We start from the raw sequence: 17,880 nt of genomic DNA, 5'->3' as shown, positions 1-17,880 counted from the left end.
AGTGCACGACTTTCAGCCCATGGCCGCCTCCAACGCTGGATTCATCGACAGAGACGCTGCACGGTACCTGCATTAGTGCGCGGCCGTGTTCCTGATTCGCACTCTTTTGGCGCAGGTAAGCCAGCCGTCAGCATCAGCGGCGGCAACAATAACAACAACAGCAGAAGCAACTCAGTCAGTGCAAATGCAGTCACAATGACGATGGGACCCTTCTGGGAGTTTGGCGCGTCTATTCATCGCCTGCTACGGAGGGTAAGACAGGGGGCGAACAGAGGCGCCTGCAGTCAAGTCAAAAGATGCGGACGGTGAAGCTGACTGACAGAGAGCGGTCTGGAATCTCGGATCACGGCTGCACGTCAAGCAAATAACCCCCGCCAACGAACAGGCATCTCTGCCCAGAAACAGTTGGCCGGTGACATCGGAGCCAGCATGGCAGGACGAGCCTTGCGTACGTGTACGAGTAGTGCATGTCCACTAGCAGCTGCTCTGTTGATTGATGATCGACCCACCAAAACTACTCAAGCTTACCTTACCTCTGTTTCCTCGGTGGGCTCGAGTCAACTCATCTCGCTCGTCCGAACTCCTTGCAGGTTTGGGATGATGCAATGATCCGCAACTGGACACAAGACCTTAATTGCAAGTAAGGAGCTTCCAGGAACTTTGTTCACGAATAGTAGGCAGAAAGCGTAGGTGATCAACGAAACGTTCAAGCGAAGCAAGCGCTTGCTGGTCGGTCGCTTCGCCGTTCTGTTCCGTGCTGCCGCACTCATCATATTTTGGCTCTGAGTGGTCAGTCGGCCCCAAGTGGAGCAGATGGGTAAATGATTCTCACACCTCAATTCTCACGCTCCAAGGTCGCTCCCCTTTCCATGCATAATATCCTACATCCGCTCCCACACCCCCCTGATCTTATCCTGTACCCACCCTTACCTGGACCACATCATCTAGCAAGGTCGAGCAAGGTAGGTACGTACCTAGTCTTCAGCCCAGCTTCCAGCCCACCTATTCTATCCGCCTTGTTCTGTTTTTCTTTCTTTCTTTCTTTCTCTCTCGCTCGCTCGCTGTCTGCACAACCACGCACCACACCACCCACACACCAATCCCGTTGTCCGTTCACTAGCACTAGGCCAAGGGGCGCCAACACTTAGCCTGCCCAGCCAAGTCAAGCCAATGTCCAACTGCTAAAGCCACCGGCGAGAGAAAGCGAGGAAGAGACCCGGTCCACCCCCTTTCCCGTCCGTCCACACAATCCATCCACAATGGCCTCTCTTCGTGTTCACTTCCCTGGGCACCAAACCTCGCTCGGCTGGCTTGCTTCTGATTTGCTCAAAGTAAAATACGCTGGGTGAAAAGGAAAAGAGAACATGAAAAACGGGGCCCATGTTAGCCATGGATAGCGTCTATCTTAGCAGGGGACCAGGGGCCAGGGGAAAGGCGGCGTGTGTGCCCTCTTCGTCCTCTCAGTCTAACTCCTCTTCTCATCTCCAGACCCAGGAGATGTGCTGCTCCACCCATCATGGCCGGGCAAAGGTACCGTCCCTGAACCTCCCATTACCTTGCGGCAAGGTAGCACACGCACTGTCAATCCACAGTCTAAACTAAGATAGCCCACCACCCCAGTCCCCATGTCGTGTTGCATCCATCTCTGTATATAAATCCATTTCCTCCAGGCCATCCCGTCTGTCCTTCTCCTTCCCTCCTCACCCACACTCACTCATTCACTACCGACCCAGACTTTTTAGTCGCTTTCATTCGTTAACCCAACTACCTAATCCTCAACTCGCAACTACACCTCTTCACGAGTCTTAATACCAAACTCCCCAAACCGTCAAAATGAAGTACTCCGCTGCCGCCCTTGTCCTCGCCGCTGCCGGCGCCATGGCCCACAAGAACGTCACCTACGTCACTGAGGTCGTTTCTTCCTACACCACCTACTGCCCTGGTCCCACTGTCATCACCCACGCCGACAAGACCTACACCATCACCACGGTATGTCGGGATCTGGAAGACGGGCGGAGCGTCCCAAGGGCGTCGGGCGATGCGGAAGCAACCCCGGCACTCGGGACGGACTCTGCGTTCCGTCTTCTCATCAAGACCGACCATGACAGCCAGCTAACAAGTTCCAGGCCACCACCCTGACCATCACTGACTGCCCCTGCACTGTCACCAAGCCCGTCCTCACCTCCTCTGTGGTCAAGTGCGACTCCTGGTTCGATTTGTCTAAACCGCTTTTCAAGAAGAGATTTGCTAACCGCTCGATAGCGTTCCCACCAAGAACGTGACCATCCCCGTCGCCACCCCCAAGACCACCATTGCTGGCACCGCTGCCATCACCCCCACCAAGCCCGCCACCGTCCCTACCGCCGGTGCCGGCAAGGCCGCTGCCCTCTCCGGCGCCGGCCTGGCCGGTGTCCTCGGCCTCGCCGCTTTCGTCCTCTAAATCAACCACGGTCACATCTCGCCATCCACGTCTCCCCCTACGATCTTTCATGTACGATAACACCATAATTCGTGGGAGCCTACGACACCTAATGACTGGAGCGCGGCTGTGAAATCCACCAGCTGGATGGTTTTGGACGGGAGTTTTGGGGGGTTCCCCTTGGATGAGAGCTTGGGAGGCAAAAAGACGGAGCGGAACGACGCGCCCACGGAAGAATACCCGGTACATTTACTTGCCTGCATGGCGCCATGGAGTTTTGACGTCTTTGTCCCGACGGCCAAGCCATGCTGCAAACCTGTCAATACTGCAACTTCTTGTACTTGCTTTACACCACACCGGTTTTTGGCTCGGTATTCCGTCGATCGCCCACCAAGGATTATTTCCGGGTGTGTGCGGTATATACCACAACCTATGTTTCGGGGGGCTTAATGGGAATATAATGCGATCACGATAGGTCATTCTGCTGTCTCCTCTCTCGCGGCAGTTTATCTGTTGACAAAGTCCCAAATTCGATTATTTTCTTCTCCCGAAAGGCGTACATTTTCGCTCGTGCTCGGCCGCCGCCAACGCTTATTTATCTCTCTTCGTGTATATTTTGGTCATGTTGATAACCTTTGTATTGCGGACGAGCGCAGACTCAAGTTCTACCGGGGAAATTAGCTGGATGTTTTATGGTCTCTTAGTCCTCCTCAATGTCTTTCCGTAGAGCTACCAAAATTATGGAAACATTGCCAGGAGACCAGTTTTGGTCCGGCACTTTAACTTCCCTGTACATCTTGTGTGAAGTGGCCGGCGAGCGAGCATTCCAAGTCGAAGGGCTCGTGGGCTCGCCAGCACAATCTGAGGCATTATCAATCAAGTTTGTCGTTATAACCACGAGTTCGCGACGTTCAACAAGCCTCAGTCGTCCCAGCAGCCCCTGCTAAACTAATGTAAATACATATTCCCTCTCTATTCTCAAACATTTGGTCCGGGAGAATTCAAAAATAAAACAAGTCCCTTCCAGCTAGGTTGTGACGGCCGTTTGGGGACGGACGCCAACTGCGTCACTTAATGTGCGTGCGACGAATCTTTAGTTTCTTAGCACAGGCATTGTTTATTTGCCACGAGAAGCGCAGAAGACCAATGCCTGGTCAAGGCGCCCCGAGGTTTACGGATGGGTACGGTGAGAGGAGGGTGAGGGGGATGGGCTTCCGGCGTCATTTCGCTTGCGCTGGGGCACTCTTCTTGGAGGTCGTATTTGCGCCGCGTACTCCGCACGCCCGAGTCGGCCTCTCACCTAGGGCGCTGCCGCGTTGCCGCATGCCTTGCGGCACGGCGTAGCTGTGCGGCCATTCTTGGGGATTCTTGGGACTCTTGTGGCTCGTCTTGGGACTTCTTGGATCGACACGTCATGTCAGCTGAGATGAGATCCAGCCGAGGCGGCCTGAAAGCTGCAGCCGCCTGGCCGCCTGCTGGTGAAGGCTGAGCTGCCGTTGCATCCTTGGATTAAGGTTGTTTTGTTTGCTGTTCTGAAAAGGGGGGTAGAGAGAGAACCCCACCCGGGCTGTCATTTTCCACGGCCCCCTTTTGCGAGGCGCTGTACCTGCATTTTGCAGCGCATGGCCGGGCGCTGCTGCAGTGTGACGGACTGCGTATGATTGGGCGAATGGGTTAGGATGGGATGGGATGGGATGGATGTGTGGGTGGATCTTCTTGTTGACCAGCCGTCCAACCATCTGGTCTGGGCGCTTGGGTCAGGCACGGTCACATTCGCATTTATTTCACAATGGCGACAATAAGCTGAGCGGGTGCTCTTTGTAATGGCAGCAACCCGAGGTCTGAGACACGGGAAACGAAGAAAGCAAAGGGAAGAATCCGAGATAAGAGACGAGATTGCAACCCACGGGAAGGCATTAGGCACACACCCCTCTGCTGTTCTTCCTTAGGTAATAATCCCTCAAAGAGAGGCCCCCTCTTTTCCTACCTAGCAAGGCCCCCCGCAACAAACCTGGATGTAAGATGGAGGAAGCGAGATTAATGGCCTCTCTGGGCTTCGCCACGCTGATCACCATTGATTGAATTTCCACGAATGTCGGACGGTGGCAGGGGTGAGTACCGCGCAGTAGATTGATCCTGGGGTGGGAAACGGAGTTGGAAGGAGACAAGGTCAAGGGCGGCGGGCTGCCAGTTGAGCTTGGCGCTGGGGGTTTCCCGGGCTGTCATTTTCATTGCGGCACTGCAGTTGCATTTGAGCGGTTTCTTGCTGTGGACGGATGGCGTTTTGCCGCTGAACCGTTGGCTCGAACGTCCCTTGCATGGGCAGCATTGTTTTTGTCGGGCTTCTGGACTCCTTCTCTCGTGCCCCTTGCCTCTCTGGGACGACGACCTGCAATCAGTCGGCTAAACCAAACGTAATGGTTAGTGGGCCGCCGTCAGTCGAATTGGGAGTGCTGGGGGGTGGACTGGCTCGAATATCGACTTGGTGCTGGATGTAATAGTCTCAGCAGGCACGATGGGGTGCCGGCTGGACACTTCGGTGCTGTGCGTGCACCTGTGTAAGTGCGGCTCTCACTTGCTATACGGCAAAATTGTCTTGGGATCATCGTATTCCTCCCAAGGGTCGACGACCTTGAGACCTGTTTATATCCGGTCACCAAGCACCGACAGCGGACGTGAGCCTGCGGCAAGAATGGGTCTTGCGGGGAGCCCACCGAGTGGGACCTTGATCGCGGAGAGATCGCACTGAACTCTGGGGTAGATTCGGCAGTTCTTCAGCTTTGATGTGAATTTAATGCCCATCCAAACCAATGGTATGATAAGACTGGTATGATTCATTATGAACTCGGCGGCTTGGGATGTGAGATGCGGGCATCGCCATGTCTTTCCACGAGCACTTCTTGTCCGGCAGCTGGGAATTAACGAACGCTGAACCAAACTACGAAGTTGCCTCTTCGGGCCCTTTTAGCTCATCTCCCAACCCGGCGGCAAGACATGTGGAAGAGTCGCCGCCTTCACTCAGATTCTTCTGCATCACACACTGCCTAGAGACGTATTTGGCTTGTATCATCCCCGCGACGTTACCCGGCCAGAGGAAGAAGCCAAGTTTAGCTGGCCACGTCGGAATGCGGAGTGGTCGGCAATGACGATCGGTCCCCTTACCCCGGGTCAACGGAATGCGGGGAAGGTGCCTCCTCAGGACCACACTTCGTGGAGAGCACGTCAGCACAGCAGCTGCACCGATTGGCGTCTCGCATTTCAATCATCGTCTCAACCTCCAAACTTCCAGCTGTCCGGTCGTTTGAAAGAGCCGAGGCCAGTGTGCTTCCATGTTGGAGACTCCTGTAGTAATGCACCTCTGAATCGTCTCTGTGAACCCCGACCCGTCTCGTGCGCCCATATTTGGCAGATTTCCTTCCTCTTCGAACCAACGCCATCTCGCACAACCTGGGATTTTTATATCACATCACCTCAAAGATGGACAGCTTACATCCCCAGGATGAGGTCTTGCGCCATTCCCTCGAAGATCCAGAATCGTTCTGGGCTCATCAGGCCGACCACCTGCACTGGCACAAGAAGCCCTCTTCGACATTAAAGGTCACCAAGAAGACGCTCAAGAGCGGCGTTACTCATGACTCCTGGGAATGGTTCCCGGACGGCGAGATCTCAACCTGCTTCAATTGCATAGACCGCCATGTCCACGCTGGCAATGGCGACGCACCGGCGATATTCTACGACAGTCCCGTCACCGCTACTAAACAGACCCTTACTTATAAGCAGCTGCTCGACGAGGTCGAGGTGTTTGCCGGGGCCTTGAGAGAGGAGGGCGTCAAGAAAGGCGACGTGGTCCTGGTTTACAGTGAGTCTACTTGCCCCCTTCAAGGGATTTGAATCAAAGCGATGGATTTTGGTCGGGGCTCACATGAAACTACAGTGCCAATGATTCCCGCGGCATTGATCGGTATACTTGCCGTCAGTCGCCTAGGTGCCATCCATGCTGTGGTCTTTGGCGGCTTCGCACCCAATGCTCTCGCACAACGCATAGAAGCCTCCCAGCCCGTGGCTATCCTGACAGCGTCATGCGGTATTGACGGCAACAAGCCGCCCATGGAATATAAGCCACTTGTCGAAGAGGCCTGCCAGATTTCCAAGCACAAACCCGAAAAGGTTGTTGTATGGCAGCGGGAGCAGATTCGATGGCATCCCATCAGGAGGAACGACGGCGAGCGGAACTGGCAGAGTATCGTCAAGAGCTGTCGTGCGAGGGGAGTTAGGGCCGAGTGTGTGCCGGTCAAGTCGACGGATCCGATTTATATCATCCACACGTCGGGGACGACGGGATCGCCAAAGGGCGTGCTACGAGACGCTGCTGGGCATGCTGTTGGGCTGCATCTTTCCATCACGTATCTGTTCAACATCCACGGCCCGGGATGTGTGTCGTTTACGGCGTCGGACATTGGATGGGTAAGTGACCGCCAGTTGGAGAGTTCATCGCTTCGTATACGTGCTAACACTGGAAAATGTAGGTCGTGGGCCACAGTTATATCGCATATGCGCCCCTGTTCACAGGAGCTGCGACGGTTCTTTATGAAGGCAAACCCGTCGGAACTCCAGACGCATCGGCGTTCTGGCGCATCATTGAGGAGTACAAGGTGAACACAATGTTCACGGCACCTACAGCTCTCCGCGCCATCAAGCGTGACGACCCCGACAACAAGTTCCTCAAAAAAATAGGAGATCGAGGGGGTCTGAAAACCCTCAAGGGACTTTTCCTGGCGGGCGAGCGGTCCGAACCAGCCATCATTACCATGTACCAGGAACTCCTCGAAAAGTACGGGGCGACCGACGCTCACGTCGTGGACAACTGGTGGTCGACAGAGGCTGGTTCGCCCATCACCGGAAGAGCCCTCGTCCCGCACGCCGGCAAGGACCGGACCACGGATGTCCGGGACCACCCCCCTCCCAAGATCAAGCCGGGCAGCGCCGGCAAAGCCATGCCCGGCTTCGATGTTCGAATCGTCGAAGATAGCGGCATCGAGGTTCCCAGGGGCACGATGGGAAATATCGTGCTGGGATTGCCACTTGCCCCAACGGCATTCAGAACGTTGTGGCAGGACGAAGAACGCTTTTACAAGGGATATCTGAAGCGTTTCAATGGGAAGTGGTTGGATACGGGAGATGCTGGGTACATCGATGCAGAGGGTTATGTTAACGTCATGTCTCGTAACGACGACGTCTTGAACGTCAGCGCACACCGGCTGTCGAGTGGTTAGTTACTCCTCCCTCCCTTCAATTCCTACACTTTCCCGATAGGCTTACGACTAACATCACAAAGGTGGTCTTGAGCAAGCCATAACTTCGCACCCCCTCGTCGCCGAGGCCTGCGTAGTCGGTATCCCCGACGCGCTCAAGGGCCAGCTCCCCTTCGCCTTCGTCACTCTATCAACACCTAAGCATCCATCCTCGGCGGTTCCGGACGACAAGCTCGCCGACGAGATCAACGCGCTCGTACGCTCACAGGTCGGGGCCATCGCGACGCTGGGCGGGTTGATCCAAGGCAGGGGCCTGATACCCAAGACGCGCAGCGGGAAGACGCTGCGGCGCGTGCTGCGGGAGTTGCTGGAGAACGCCGTGCACGGTGAATTTGGTAAGGAGGTGCAGGTGCCGAGTACCGTCGAGGACGCTGGGGCAGTCGAGGTGGCAAGAGCCAAGGTGAGGGAGTATTGGGAGATCAAAGGGGATGGGCACAAGAGCACAGAGGCTAGGGCAAAGCTATAAACGGACGTGAGTGTGCGGAGCGAGGCCCGAAAGAGCGAGGACGGATGTCACAGTGCTTAATTCGTCAACCCGAACGGAACTAGGATAATGTGAGATTCTCTTCCAGACTTCATCTTCCAACTACTTTTATAAAACTTAAGGTTTAAATTCTCGGCCCAGTATAACCGAGTCACAATTGATATTTACTTATCTCCGTGAAAAATAGCCTCGGCACTTGTAGCAGATATGATGAGCAGTCAACCCCAAAACCTGTTCTTCCCGTTCTGTAAATATCGTTATGCCATAGTGTTGCCGGAGCAAGCAAACGAGGAAGTGTAGCTTTCAGCGAAATGCCGTAGAGGTGGACACTGGAGAAAGTAACAAACCCTGGCCCAATGGCAGCCATGGAAGAAGAGAGGGAAAGGAGAACATGCTGTGCCGAGTGGACGTGGACTTGTGAACTGGTTGAATTCCAGATCTCGCCAGAAACGTCCCCGGGGATAACCAAATGTCTCGAGGTAGGTTTGTAAGAAGCGCGATGTAAATGGTCATCGAGGCGGTCAAGTTTTCCGAGGGGCGCCAGGGAGGGCCAGAACGAAGACTGCAATGCGCGTTCGGGCATTCCCGAGTACGATTCACATCCGTACGCAAAAGAGAACATAAGCAGCTGGTAACGAGAAGGCTCGGATGTGGGCAGAACTTGCTTCCTTGTGGCCTCAACATGTCTGTTCTGTGTCAAGCCTTGTCTCTAGACCTCACTCTTCACGCTCGATGCTTGTCTTTTGTGTATATAGCACGGAATTGCAGCCGCATGGAAACTCGCACAAGGATAGATACCTTGCACGGCATACATCCATATAAACAGGCATATGGCCCGGGAAACTGGCGTGGTATATGTGAGCCGCTACGAAGCAATGGCTGGTTATTGTTTGCTTTGCGTGGGCGCTCGTGTCACGAAGGACAGCCATCGCTGCCTCCTTGGGGTTGACCAACATCGGGTTAAAACTACCGGAACCACGGCTAGCCATTCATGATCGCCCAACGACCTCCCAGCCAGCACTCTCTTGGACAACATCGGAGACATTTGATACCGGGTCCCGTGCCCTGGATGCCATTGGCAATATAGACAGTGCAACACGAAACCGTCACCGCAAGCGACACGCGCCCGCAGCGGCGGTATGACAACGCGAGGCCCACCACGTCCCGTATTCTCTCCTTTGGCCGTGATTCATATATCCCCCTCCATCCTGCTCCTTGCTAGCCCGTGTGACAGCGCCACGCCCACACCCTCTAGCTAACCTTGTGAATAGCCCGCAGATGTGACGGAAAGACCAGGTTGGAAGACCTGACTCCCGCATTGCCCGTATCGAGTCGCGCCGCGCCGTCGTACTATGTTTGCCCACGGGCCGTGAGACGTGTAACCCCGCCCAAATGTAGGAAGCCGAGATCTGCAAAGTTACGCATCTCGGATAGTATGAGTGTAGGCCGCAGAGATTCAACAGTCAGCAGGTGGTAATGGATCTAGCAGCGTAGTGGAGGTGGTCGGAATGGGGTTACCCATCAAGAAGGGAAGCATGTGGAAATTACAAGAAAATAACCCGTCATTACGGCCAACTCCTACACAGCACCTCATATGCTGAATCGAATCAAGCATGCCTGCCTATGCCTTCCTGGCCCATGCCTGGTATCGTGTTGCCTCCAGTCATGAACTCCGATGCTGCGTATGTAAAACCATCAAAATAACGTAAACGCGGAGTCGTCCAAGCTCGTGTACTTCATAAGCCGCCCGAAAAAGGTTCATCACCTCGTGAGACCGGTAGAAGGCTCTCTTGAAGGCTGCCTTTCGTATACCCCGTAGACACTTTTCTGCCGCTCTCTCGCAACTTTGAGGGGCGCAAAGCGTGCCTCTGGTAGTCGGCTCCTGGCCTTTAAGCTCTCTATAACCCTGCCAGGCATATTAGCAAACCTCTGCCCAAGCAAAGGAAGCGGGGAGGGAGATGGAATCGACTCACCACTCAACGCTAACATATTTGACAGAACAGCCGCCGAGCTTCCGGATCTCCTTCTCCAGCTTTCCGCCTGCGAGTCCCCCGCCAGCCCCGACTCCTACGCCCCCGGGCTTTCCGATAATGACATGCGTAACCTGCCTGCGTCCAAGATGGATGGACATCCGCGCGCCGTTCTCGATCAATACACGCTTGAGACGATGATCCGAGATAACGGGGTGCGTGCTTCCGTTGACATAGACCGTGACGCCCTCAAATAGCCCCCTTCCTGCCGCCTTCGCCTTATTCTCTTCGTCCTCCTTCCGGCGGGCATCCATGATTTCTTCCTCGCAGAGGGAATTTCCGCCTGTAGCGGACACGGTAGATGCCACTGAACCCGCCTCGGATACGGAAGAGCTACTTCTCATCAACCCTGGCCGGGCCAGCATGTCCGCCACGCTCATCTTTGCCCTCGCCTTCACGTCCTTGGACACGATCATCTTCAGCCTCTCGTCAAAGTCCTCACTTCCGGCGCCGTAGGTGTCGCTCATGCGGGCCCCGCCCGCGTGCCCGCCGGCAAACTGCTTGGAAAGCTTGCGGGCGCGGCTGGTTCGCCATCCTGTGGTTCCGCCCGGGGTGTTTTCCGGGCGCTGATGGCCGGAGGCGCTCGAGTTGTAAGGGTCGAAATTGTTGCCGAAGCGGGGCCGCGCGGCCGTCGGAAGAGGGGGCTTCTCCGGCGGCGGCATGTTGATTTGGTCAAAGGGGGCCTATATTTTCTTTTTCCTTGCTGAAGGTGTGACAGGAGACGGGGCGTGTAGATGGCGGCGCTATGATGCATAATCCACCGGCGTTGGGGATGTGATGATATTGGTCGAGTCCATACGGCAAGTGCAAAAATGGGTGGTCATTATTATTCTGAATGTTTTTTGCCCCTAGTGTCTCTATGAATAAACAAAGGAGGGAGTCTCTGTTGTCAGCGAGACTCGAGTCGCGCGCCGCCGCAAAATTAGAGACCAAGCGCATCAACACCTAAGCCGATCCAGGCACGTACCTAGCGCGGTGTCACATGACCACAGTACACCACCACACCCTTCACCTCTCATCTCTCACTCACCTTGGGCACCCATCACTCACTGCCCATGTCAGATGAAAGGCAAAGCGAGGAGGGAGACACACCCGGTGAAAGCTTCCCGAGTAAGGCAAGGCAAGGTCATGGCAATCACCGTTCCAATGGCGTGCGTGCTGCTGTTCTCACATCCCGTAGCGTCGGTCCCAGCACACCAACCGCTTCCCAACCGAACCCCGTCATTCTCCAAGTGCATGTGCGTGTCAAAGCTTCTTGTAACCTTGTTGTCTCCGACCCCGAAAGCAAGACCGAACGCTTCGACCCCAGGGGACCTTTCACCTCAGCTTCAACCTCTCTCAAATCCCCTGCAGGTACCAACATCAGCCTAAACACTGGACTAGACACCACCATACACACGGTTCTCACCAAATAGCCGACTGGTTCCTCTCACGAGCCCACGGAGCTGGAGCCGGAACTGTCAGTGTGAACGGGGACGCGAGAAAAGCCGGACTTTGGGTTGAAAGAGAGAAGGGGTCCAACCCTCTTTCCTCCCTCTGCCTTGAGAGTTCTAGTACATTGAAGTCCAGGCTCAGGTCCCGGCAAGTGCGAGTGCGAAATCCAACTCCGTGCCATCGCCCACTCTCCAACAACAACATGTCCGACCTTGCCATCACCGTGTCTCTTCCCAGCTCAGCTCGTCCGCGCCTCGCTTCACACCCCCTTTCACACCCCAAACGTCCGGCTCAACAGAAGGCCATTCCCATCCATTATCAAACGATACAATCGTCCATGTACCTGGCGGACATACGTCGAATGAGAAACAGAGTTCCGTCTTTCGGTCGTCGCGCCCACTCACTGGGCCCACTGTGCGGCAGAAATAAAGCCACCCAATCGGCCCCCAACATTGCCCGCCGTAGCAGCGCATCTCCCCACAGACGCCAGTCATGCACATCACGACCACTCATCGGCCGAAGCTTACTTTGAGGAAAAAGGCTTGCACAGCCGACAATACTGCTTCGCATTGCGCCGAAGCCTCACCTTCTTTCCACCCCCATCCGCAGCCCAGAGGGGCGACAAAAAAAAGCTTGGTATCCAAGCTTCTGAAGTCTAGTAAGGTACACCCAGCTCGGGGCACAAATTGACTTGCGTCGCCAAACCTGCCGCGCGGCGTCGAGGCGGGAAACACCACAAGAAAGGAAGTGTGTCATCTGCCCCGGACCTGGTCTGGCACATACTCCAGCCTCGGGGACTCCCATGTCTGCCATATTCGCCTCCTCCCAGACCACCACCGTACAGAGTACACTATGGTACACGCACCCGCATGCATGCCGACTGCACACAGGGAATGAATGCAGGCTTGCCTGCAAACCTTTTCCCCCTTCTCTCCATCTCCTTCTGCTTTGGTCCTGATCTCCTCTGGGCCGACCCTTGGAGAAGAAAAAAAAAAAGGTTTGAAAGTGCTCCGTCACATGTATAACACATCCATCTTAATCATGCCGTACCAGTAGTTCATGCACGATGCCCGCTGCACCTATGCCCACCGCCGCCCACCGCACTACTTTCCGAGCCTCCCCCCCGCCCGCTGCGTTTCGCGGCTAGATGTTAACGGACAGGGCTGGGAGTTGAAGGATGGACCCAGGGGCGCATCGATGCGGATGTGCCATGCCTGCCTGCCCTGCCACTCACACATCAAATCATCAGCATGCCATTTACTGAAAACTCTGAGAAATGACAGACGACCAAGACGTGCCGGGTAAAAAAGAAAGCTGAAATCGACACGGCACCGAGGCTTGCATGACTGCGCGCCGCAGGCGCCGGATTCTTCAACGCTTCGCTTCGCAATGCTGCACCATTGCTTCAACTACGTAATCCTGCCTCGGGCAACCGCCTTTTGTTCAACAGTTCAAACTTGCCAGGCAGGAGTAAAAGGCAAGACAAGGACGGAACTGGTCCTACAAACAACAGGGATCCGGGGCGATCACAAGCAAAGAAAGGACCACACCCCCCCAAGCCATGTCATTTAAAAATCGAAAAAAACTCAATCTCGCAACACCAAGCCCCAAGCTCTTCTTGACCCCCTCTCCTGTGAAATCAATCAGGGACAACACCAGGGACAATGGCAGGGGTCGTGGAGGGGGGCAAGTCGTTTCACGCGTCCAAATTCTATCCCGAGTCTACGATTCATCCAGTGTCAGTGTCGATGACAGTACACCACCCACAAGCGTCGGCAAGGAACGGAACCTCAGCTCGAGCGCGAGTTTCCACCTCACTCTCGCTTGACCCAGTCCCTGACAGTTACATGATCTGCCTAGCATGCACCTGCTTGCTGCGGTCTAGGTGCGCAAGAGCCATTTCTCGACACCTGCTCTGTTTCCTCAAGGGCTCCGTGAGTCCCGCCCCCCAAAGAGCCACAGGGCTCTTTTGTGATCCGTGATCTCGCCGCCCGCCCGCCGCCGCCACCCCATGTTTGAGCAGCATGCATACCCGTACGGGCATGCAGGCAATCGACCCTTTCTCTCTTCCCTTCTGGAGAGAGCTGGCTGCCTGGCCAGGTTAGGACCTGGTTTGTTTACGTCTGGGCATCCACTCTGGGCGGCCGACCCGGTCGTGACAAGAGGACGCGACGAGCGGGGGATTCTCATGGGTGGATATATCGAAAGCGCCGATCCCGACATCACCAATATTGCTGTCATAACTATTGTCATTCTACCTGACCTCCTGGCTCACACCGGTCGTGTCCAAGACAAAAAAAGGTTGTCTCGCCTCGGGAGCTAAATTCGGGATAATTCGAGGGAAAAACAAGAGGTACACCCTCCCCCCTCTTCCCCTCCTTCCCCGTCAAGGATAAAAAAGACGCAACTGGAATGGATGGCGGCGCCGTCTACGTACCGGAAATGACTGTGCGCGGCGCCGCAAGGAGGAGGGCGGCTGTCAGAAGTCAAAGTGCGCCGAGGTCATCGAAGTTTAGTTCCTACCTCGACGACCAAAATGGCTCAGCGCAGCCGTTCTGTGGATGCCAAAGCCAGAGAGTGTACGGCAAAGGGTTGAACTTGTTCCAACAATGGGCAACGGCACGTGGGAAGTCTCACAGCGTCGCCCGCACAAGCTACTCGAAAGGCTAGGGCCGCTGCATTGCCTTGCCTTACATGCTCATCGCAGTGCTACTGCCGCGACTGCCACACATATGCGAATCATACTTGCATCCGGGAGATGATTGGGGCCATATGCCAACTGCTGCGATCCATCCGGTCCTTCTTCGCATCGTCTGCTTCGACAACTCTTTGCTGTACAGATGATCCACTAACCCTGTGCCTTGATACATCGCAGCGATGGCAGTAATGGCAGCAGCATCGCCCTGTTGAGGGCGGAGATGCCCTCATTTCATTGCCGCCCCAAGCCCTTCGGCGATTCGACGAAGAGGGTACCGCACGATTCTGTCATATTGCGGCATCTCCTGCACGTATCTCTTGGTCTTTTTTTTGTTTTGTTTTTGCCCCTCCCCTCTCTCCATCCTACTCTACTAGCGCTTGCAAATCTGACATGTTTACCCCTCCCACCCCCAGAGACGCGGCGACGGCGACGGCGCATCTGCCCCATGGACACACCGAACGTACACGCGCAAGGGGGGCAGCCTGCGTACAGGCAGGCAAGAGATTTGGGGGCAGGAAAAACGACGAAAGGAGGGGGGAGAGGGAGTTGGAGGGGGGAAGAGATAAGTGGGAAAGGGTTGCGAATGTAACGCAGGCTCAACAGGCGAGATGTTCCGCCCATGGCCGCCCGCTCCCATGCGCATCAGGCGAAGGAAATCTTACGCCAGGGGGGCGCCTTTTTTGCTACCTGTTGGGCCCCGGACTGAACAACGCAGCAGCAGGAGCGGCGGCGCCGGCCGATTGCTTGATCAAGAGGGGCTGACCGGAAGGAAGATCGAAAAGAGAGATGCGAGTGTGCGTGTGTGTCTGGTGCGGGGGGGGGATGTTCCCGCCAGGTCTCACAGTGGATTGACACAACCGACCGACCATGTTCAGCGTTGTAGATACTTGCCCTATCTGAGCAGTTACGTCGCCACTTCGACTCAACCCCCGCCGGTGCCGACAGTTGTATACATACAAAGGTACACACACACACACACACACACACACACACACACGACAACGACGAAAGCTGTTTTCTCCGTACATTAGGGGAGGTATCCTCCCCTTAAGGGCGACAGCCAGTTCTGAGGCAAACAGAACAGACCAAAGCGAGCAAACTGTATGTGCGCATGCACGCACATACATACATACATACGCGCATCTCAGCATTGCAGGGCGGTATTGCTGTAGACACTAATGTGGGACATTATCGATTTCCACCAGATCTCTTCCTAGACACACACATGCGAGGCTACAGGACGCACGCAGCTATCCCGACACATGCACAAGACGGAAGGCGGCTGGGGGGAAGGGGGGGCATGGCATGAACCTGGGCATGGTAGACTGCGGTAATACTAAATTTAAAATAAAGAAAAAGAAAGGGAAAAAAAATTTGAGGGAAAAGAAGTACAGGGCAAGGTTGCCTGCCAGCCCGCCCTGAACCTCTGTCGCTGGGTCGTCGGAAATACTTGCCAGCCAACCTACGCCCTACTGGTGCACAGTCAGGATGGATATGGGGGGGGGGCAAGCGCATGGTCTTTCCCGGGCTCCGCTGGACTGCATCGAAAGAGGCTCGTATCATCACGATGCGGTTACGATGGCAAGACGAAACACCGGGAACTACAGAGCCTCCTTTTGAAAGGGACCACGTATGTCATCTAAACGGGCGGACGTTGGGAGCGGGTCTTGCAAAACAACGAGTTGCTCTCCAGACTAGGCAAAGTATTTCGTCAGATGTCTCACTTTTCTTCGTTCCTTCTCTGCCTCTCCCTCCAGCAGCAATAGCAGCAGCAGGGAAACAATAGAACGACGGCTCTCGAAGCGACTGCGCCGGTGACCGATGAGCCGATGGGCGTAACGCAACAAGGGCAAGAGACGAAGAGAAACGTCCAACAAAAGCCGTGGCTGGAACAGACGATGACCGCCCGCCGTCGCCGCCACCCCCCCTCCGCCCGCCCCATGTCTTGTGCCAATCCGCTCCTTGTCTAGAGAGAAAGAGAGTCGGGATCCCGTCATGGTGTGCGCTTGCGCGATTTCCCAGGATATTCTGGTGAGGAGACAGAAGGAGGGTAGACCGAAAGACTGAGTGACTGACTGATGGTGAGGAGAAACCGGAGACTGGGGAGGAGAGGAGGGGAGGAGAGGAGGGGAGGAGGGGGGGGGGGGTGGATGAGGAAGTGAGGAGCGAGCAGGGGGCCGCGGCGATGGGCATCGGCGGGCGCACGCACACACCCCCTCCGCCATCGCATCGTGCCATTCGCCTCCACGTGAAAACTACGCGCAAAAACTCAACGTTCAGAAGCGGCGGGAAAACACTGGCAAGGTAGAGCCCTGCCAGCGCAGCGTGGCTCCAGTGGGGGGTCAGCAAACCAACTCGTTCGGGCATAGGGCTATTGGTTCGCCGCAGCGGAGAAGCAAGCGATGATGGGCTGGTGGGCCGGGGTCCAGGCCTGAGTCTCCCCCTCCAGCCAGAGTGTGCCATTATCGCCGTGTCCAGATCCCTGCAACAAGAAGAGGCAGAGAACGAGGAGATGGGGAGAGGGCGTCATCGTAAATAGCCCACAAGAGTAGCGGTGAAGAGGATACTAGGCCCAATCAGTGAAGCCATCGTCACCTCCACCAACCTCGCCCGAAGGCGCCTCAACGCCACAATGTCGAGAGAGGGCTTCGAACCGATGACCCTTGGCATCCTGTTACAAGCACAGGTTTATCTCGGTGGTCTCAACGCTTGCTGACGTCGGTTATATACCAGTCACAAAGGGCGAGATGGGGGGGGAGCGTATGGAACTTCGTTTCTCGGGTTCTCCCATCAGAGACACAGCTGGCGTTCAAACCCTGTGGGACTGGCCGCGGGTAGAAATCCGGGGTTCGGTCGTGACTTGCAGTACTGCCCGTACCCTGGGGCCGTTATTTGATGCTCGTTTTCGTACGGCGCCGGTTTGTCTTGCACCACAAGGGGCGTTCTGTCGTTCCTAACCGGCGCACTGTATGTCCCGCTTGCGCGTGTGTGAGATCAGTCAGCAGAGAAACGTCGTTTGTTGAATGGTTGACGAGATGTCATAGCTGGCCTGCATCCATGCCATGCCATGTCGCGCAGTCTATGGCTCCAGCTCCAAGTCCCGGCCATGTTCCAATTGGTCCAGCATCATTGACAACGTGTAACTACCCATTGGAACGGTACGGACAGACCTCGCGCAACGCCACGCCCGTCTGGTCTAGCTTCCTCGCGCCGCGGGAGGAACTCCTCGTGCTTCCATTCCATGTAAGGCGGAAAACGGTCCGCTCATGCATGACGATTGGGCGAATAGGAGCAGCAAGACAAAGCTCCAAAACGATATGGTTTGCATAGCATGGCACTTTTCTCTTTTCGAATGACCTTCTGCCGGTAGCCCGGTATCTCGGCAAGGAAAGGTGGCCCTCCGCGAAAGGGAAGCAGAGGATAGGCATCAGAAGCACTCCGGCCTTGATTTGGGACAGGCTGCTTTGCAACAATGAGAAGTTTGCCCCCGAGCAAGCTGTCCT

At 55.6% G+C, this 17,880-nt stretch overlaps 3 protein-coding genes across 3 annotated transcripts; 2 read left to right on the top strand and 1 right to left on the bottom strand.

The window, feature by feature from the left end:
- Positions 1 to 1,833: 1,833 nt before the first annotated feature.
- Positions 1,834 to 2,440, top strand: EsH8_V_000504 (uncharacterized protein; the record flags this gene model as incomplete). The annotated part of the gene is made up of 3 exons (XM_083273020.1): positions 1,834 to 1,989; positions 2,127 to 2,209; positions 2,263 to 2,440. The coding sequence occupies 3 exons, from the start codon at positions 1,834 to 1,836 to the stop codon at positions 2,438 to 2,440; spliced, it is 417 nt and encodes a 138-aa protein (XP_083125735.1).
- A 3,456-nt stretch (positions 2,441 to 5,896) lies between these two features.
- EsH8_V_000503 (uncharacterized protein) lies at positions 5,897 to 8,197 on the top strand (the record flags this gene model as incomplete). The annotated part of the gene is made up of 4 exons (XM_083273019.1): positions 5,897 to 6,278; positions 6,354 to 6,883; positions 6,946 to 7,687; positions 7,755 to 8,197. The coding sequence occupies 4 exons, from the start codon at positions 5,897 to 5,899 to the stop codon at positions 8,195 to 8,197; spliced, it is 2,097 nt and encodes a 698-aa protein (XP_083125734.1).
- Positions 8,198 to 9,976: 1,779 nt separating this feature from the next.
- EsH8_V_000502 (uncharacterized protein) lies at positions 9,977 to 10,907 on the bottom strand (the record flags this gene model as incomplete). Its single annotated transcript, XM_083273018.1, has 2 exons — positions 9,977 to 10,121; positions 10,189 to 10,907. The coding sequence occupies 2 exons, from the start codon at positions 10,905 to 10,907 to the stop codon at positions 9,977 to 9,979; spliced, it is 864 nt and encodes a 287-aa protein (XP_083125733.1).
- Between the last annotated feature and the right edge of the window lie 6,973 nt (positions 10,908 to 17,880).

The sequence above is a fragment of the Colletotrichum jinshuiense genome, chromosome 5 (assembly GCF_051148585.1).
Source record: "Colletotrichum jinshuiense chromosome 5, complete sequence".
In the NCBI taxonomy this organism is placed as follows: Eukaryota; Fungi; Ascomycota; class Sordariomycetes; order Glomerellales; family Glomerellaceae; genus Colletotrichum; species Colletotrichum jinshuiense.
Note: the sequence above shows the minus strand (reverse complement) of the source record. Positions and strands in the feature narration are given on the sequence as shown.